The sequence below is a fragment of the Bidens hawaiensis genome, unplaced genomic scaffold (genome assembly GCF_021521415.1).
Source record: "Bidens hawaiensis isolate Kalapana, Puna unplaced genomic scaffold, B.hawaiensis_p1.1 tig00022519_1, whole genome shotgun sequence".
In the NCBI taxonomy this organism is placed as follows: Eukaryota; Viridiplantae; Streptophyta; class Magnoliopsida; order Asterales; family Asteraceae; genus Bidens; species Bidens hawaiensis.
The window spans coordinates 365,187-370,483 of NW_027493510.1; the positions used below are offsets into that span (position 1 = coordinate 365,187).

The 5,297-nt window shown below is 38.6% G+C and overlaps 1 protein-coding gene across 1 annotated transcript; it reads left to right on the forward strand.

The window, feature by feature from the left end:
* The first annotated feature begins 1,127 nt into the window (after nucleotides 1–1,127).
* LOC143565765 (uncharacterized) lies at nucleotides 1,128–2,366 on the forward strand. Its single transcript, XM_077052635.1, has 2 exons — nucleotides 1,128–1,407; nucleotides 1,780–2,366. Exons 1-2 carry the CDS (start codon nucleotides 1,128–1,130, stop codon nucleotides 2,364–2,366), a joined length of 867 nt encoding a protein of 288 aa, XP_076908750.1.
* The last annotated feature ends 2,931 nt before the right edge of the window (nucleotides 2,367–5,297 follow it).

The window sequence follows — 5,297 nt, forward strand, 5'->3', positions numbered from 1 at the left end:
GGGCATAAAACTTCAATTGAAGGTTCCCCATTGCATCGGAAGAGCAAGAAAAGACGACCTTTACATGTCTGTATGGCACGTTTGCATACCGTCGCATGCCGTTTGGACTATGTAATGCTCCGGCTACCTTTTAGCGTTGTATGGTGGCCATCTTTCAGGATATGATAGAGACGTCCATGGAAGTGTTTATGGACGATTTTTCGGTTTACGATAATTCTTTCGATGAATGTTTGGCTAATCTTGAGAAGATGTTGAAGAGATGCATTGAAACGAAGTTAATGTTAAATTGGGAAAAGTGTCATTTTATGGTGACGGAAGGGATTGTGTTGGGTCAGAAGATCTCGAGAGATGGTATTGAGGTGGATCGGGCGAAGATTGATACTATAAGTAGACTTCCTCCACCAACAAATGTGAAGGCGATTAGGAGTTTCTTGGGCCATGCGGGGTTATATCGGCGATTTATCAAAGATTTCTCCAAAATTACCCGCCCGATGAACTGACTCCTCGAGAAAGATGTACCGTTTGTTTTTGATGATGAATGTGTGAAGGCGTTCACATTTTTGAAAGAAAAGCTTGTAAGTGCTCCCATTCTTTGTTCTCCCGATTGGAGTTTCTCGTTCGAGCTCATGTGTGATGCCAGTGATTATGCGGTTGGAGCGGTTTTGGGGCAAAGGCGAGATAAACATTTTCACCCCATCTATTATGCTAGCAAGACGTTGAATGATGCCCAAGAGAACTACACCACCACCGAGAAGGAGCTGTTAGCCGTTGTTTTCGCATTTGACAAGTTCCGCTCGTATCTCGTGCTTTCCAAGACCACCGTGTTTACCGATCATGCAGCTTTGTGTTTCCTCTTTCAGAAGAAAGATGCGAAGCCTCGTCTTATATGGTGGATTCTTCTACTTTCCAAGTTTGGCATCGAGATCAAAGATAAGAAGGGTACGGAAAACGTAGCAGCCGATCATCTATCCCGTTTAAAAGACCCGAGGAGAGAAGAGTTGCATGAGGAGGAGATTGGTGATACATTCCCCCACGAGTCGATCGATTTTGTTGCGGCCGAGAAGCAAGGTATGCCATAATTCTCTGATTTTGCTAATTATTTGGCTAATGGTTTTATTTTGGAGGGTATGACTACGGAACAAAAGAGGAAGTTCTTCCTGGATGTGAATAGGTATGTGTGGGATGACCCATTTTTGTTCAAGATTGGTGGAGATCGGATTCTGAGGAGATGTGTGACGAAAGAGGAAGGTTGGGATATTCTCAAGCATGTTCATGAAAGGTTGACTGGAGGTCATCATGGTGCGCATGCTACCGCGCAGAAGGTGCTTGATAGTGGGTTCTATTGGCCGACAATTGTTAAAGATGCTGAAGAGTTTGTGAAGCTTTGTGATACGTGCCAAAGAACAGGTAATATATCGTCTAAGAATGAGATGCCTCAAAACCCCATACAAATTCTTGAAATCTTTGATGTTTGGGGCATCGACTTCATGGGACCGTTTCCCACGTCGAACGGTAATAAGTATATTTTGGTGGCTATTGATTATGTGTCGAAGTGGGTGGAAGCCCAAGCATTGGCCACGAATGATGCACGGGTGGTTGTGAAGTTTCTTAAGAAGTTGTTTACTCGTTTCGGTACTCCGAGAGCTATTATTAGTGATCAGGGCACTCATTTTTGCAATACCGTCATGGAGAAAGTGCTGGCTCGTTATGGAGTTACTCATCGTACCTCTACTGCTTATCACCCTCAAACGAATGGTCAAGTCGAGAATGCAAATCGAGGGGTGAAGAGGATTTTGGAAAAGACGGTTGGGGTTAGTCGGAAGGATTGGTCGAAGAAGTTAGATGATGCGTTGTGGGCATTTAGAACGGTGTACAAGACTCCGTTGGATACTACACCTTTTATGCTTGTTTATGGTAAGTCTTGTCATTTGCCGGTTGAGTTGGAGCATCATGCGTACTGGGCGTTGAAGACGGTAAATGTCGATCTTACCGAAGCCGCAAGGAAAAGATATTTTCAGATTCATGAGTTGGAAGAGCTTCGGGATGTGGCATATTCTCGATCATTGAACATCAAAGAAAAGACGAAAGCTTTACATGATCGACGGTTGAAAGGAGGAAAGGATTTCAAGAAAGGCGATAAGGTACTATTTTTTAACTCTCGTTTGAAGTTGTTTGCAGGAAAATTGAGATCAAAGTGGTCGGGACCGTATTTGGTGAAAGAAGTTTTCCTGTATGGAGTGGTGGAGTTAGAGAACTCGGAAAATGGAACGTCTTGGAAGGTGAACGGTCATCACTTAAAGCACTATCTTGGAGGACCGGAGGAATCAATAGAGATGGAGGAAATTCCTCTCGATCTGTCGCACTGAATTGTCACACGTGGTTCTTGAGTGAATACTCAAGTGTAGAGTTTGTATATTCTTTTTTTTTTTATTTCTATTTTATTTTTATTTTTTCTTGAGTCACTAACGTAGTTTTTTGTAGTTTTTCTTTATTTTTAAGTTTTGGTAAGTTGTGAAGGAAGATAGAGAAAAGATCCCTTTGAAGTATAATGCAACACTCAAGTGTGGGGATGGAGCAGTAGGAGCTGTATACTTTCCTGATTATTTATTTGCTGTTTTTAATCCATATTTATTAGTTTGATTGGTTGGTCCGGTTCCATACTTTGAAAGATTAATATCTATCAGGTCGATAAGATGAATTTTTAAATATTGTTTGTATTGTTGGCGTTTCCGTTCGTGTACGAGAGAAAGGAGCTACTGGTTGTTGAGCACGTTCGGAGTTAGAGGGCATTTATGGAAGAAGACTTTAGCATCATACTTCATGTGCAAACTACCAGCTAATTCTTTTCCTTTTTACGTTGTTTTTAGTTTTTATATTTTTAGTTTTAATTTTTAGCTTTGTTTTGTTTTTATTTATTTTTGTATTTTTAGGCTTTGTTTTTAAATTTTTGAGTCGTATTTTTGTCCATGCATTGAGGACAATGAAAAATTTAAGTGTGGGGATAGGAACACATGTCTTTAAGTTTGTTTTATTTAAAAATAAAAATAAAAAAATTAAAAAGTTTTGAAAAAATGTCCCTTGATTTTGTTTCTTTTTGCGTATAAATGGGAAATGAGGATACTTATCGGGAATCAGTTTTTTAAACTAATAATAATAATTATATAATTAAAGAACACGCACTTAACTTGGGATGTTTCGGTAGGCTCAGCCTTAAGAATGAAAGGGCAGTTTGATAGTTGGTTTATAAACGATAAAATATGATTTATAGTGGGAAACATGTTGAGTCTGTATAAAATACGAGATGAAATGTCTGCCATACTCAAGCCTCATTTTTAGTTTGATTGTAGAAAATTATGAATTTTAAAAGAAATATGAATACGCTATCATACGATGTTTGGGTAGGTTTAAACGTTAAAGTATACCATGTAGCCGGTGATATAAACTTAAAACTTGCACTTCTAGTTTTAGTGGTTAACACTTCATAGGCGTATGGTTTTATAGCCTTAAATTCTGTATTGATGGGATGCCTCGGGTTTGGAAACCACGGGTCTTTTTACGGTTGTTCATCTGGGTATCTTCGGATATTTAAACACATAAAAGCTTTTAAGCATAAACCCGCAGTTTACTGCAATCATTACACTCACTTACATCAATTACAGTGAAGTAAAATCTTGATGATCCAGTGATCGTCCCGTTGTTAGTCATACGTGGTCCTCTTACTTGCGTCTGATACCATTAAGAACAGGATCAACTAGAGACACGACATATGTAAACCGACAGATGGAAACTTGTAAAATCACGTGTGGTAATGGGTCCGACGTATTGCTTGATAACGGGGGTATGTCATGTAGTGGGGAACACTTGCTAGTTAGTTGAATAATTGAACCTTAATCGCATCTAATGGCTGCTTGGTATACTTTGATGTTTAAATTTAGGTGGATAAACAATATCCTTGATCATCTTAGATTCATAAAAAATGTGTACAACAATGTTTTAATCTGCTATTATGAGGTTTAAGTCAGGTTGGGGTGGTTTGATCCGGTAAAATCTAAAATAAAGTGGGTTTTGACTGTGGGTTCTACTAGATTATATACAAAATAATAATAATAATAATAATACTTGGATCTTACTTGTCCTGGTAAAGATAAAGGCATGGGTTTAGGTGGACAACAATATCGGTGATCGCAGTTTTTGCGCTGTTTTAAAATTTTAAGATAACCTATATGTTTTTAAGACTGTATTTCTCCGATTCTGATCCCGTTGCAATGAGACTTTTTCAGGGACGAAAAAAGGTTAAGTGTGGGGATATTTGATATAATGTTTATTACACATTAATCCCGTGTACATTTTATTTAATATTTTATTAATTTAGTTCGGTTTATCGTAAGATTTGTATACTACTAACATGGTTTTATGTTTTAGGTTTCGGGTTTTAATTCCATTGAAAAGAGGGCGATAAACAAGCCGAAACGGAGAACCGACGCATCAGGAAACGAACCGGACCGAACTAGGAGTGAACCAGACCAGCTAGGATGAACCAGCCCCCCTAGGCCGGAGCGCCGCGCGGCCAAGGGAGAGAAGGCCGTCGCGCGGCGCGGCGGTGCCAGCTTCCAGATCCTTTGTTTATTAGGCCGACTTAACTTATTTTTGGACCCCTGTTTCCTATAAAAAGACCCCTAAACTCACCCTTAATCATACCTTGAAGTCCAGACGAATTTGGTGAGTTCCGACGCAACCGAGAGCAGTTTCCGGCAGCTTTGGACTCGAAGAATCAGCTGGTGTTGCGCATATTGGTTGAAGGCGAAGAACACGAGTTTTATCTTTTGTTTCTTACGTTTTCATTATTTTATCGCCATGAACTCTTATATGTTTATTTTGTTTAAATCTAAGATGCTAGGCTAAATTGCATGAACTGCCTAGGTTATGTAGAACTTATTTTGATGTTTTGATTTGACTTTGGGATTGTTTATCGTTATGGTTTTTATGATTTAGTAAAAGATTTATCTATAATTAATTGATGCATATGGATACTTAGGATTGTTTGATGAGTTTTGCTCCATAGTTTTCCTTGATTATTGTTTGTCATATGATAGGATTGCTATTAGGTCAATTACTTTGTGTTTTTGATTATTTTATGATTGATGTCATGATAAGATCATAGGAAAAATATTGTCAAATAAACCTAAGGTGCTGCTAACCTAAAATCTGTAAAGTGCTAAGTTATTGATAAGTCTTTACTATTTAATCTTGCTAGATTTAGTTCTTCGTAAGGAGTCTGTCTAGGGTTGATTGTTTAT

Bases quoted from the DNA above. Each gene is read 5' to 3' on its own strand.
- LOC143565765 (XM_077052635.1), top strand. From the start codon at position 1,128: ATGACTACGGAACAAAAGAGGAAGTTCTTCCTGGATGTGAATAGGTAT. The intron at 1,408-1,779 runs GTAATATATCGT...ATGCAAATCGAG, and splicing joins TGATACGTGCCAAAGAACAG to GGGTGAAGAGGATTTTGGAA.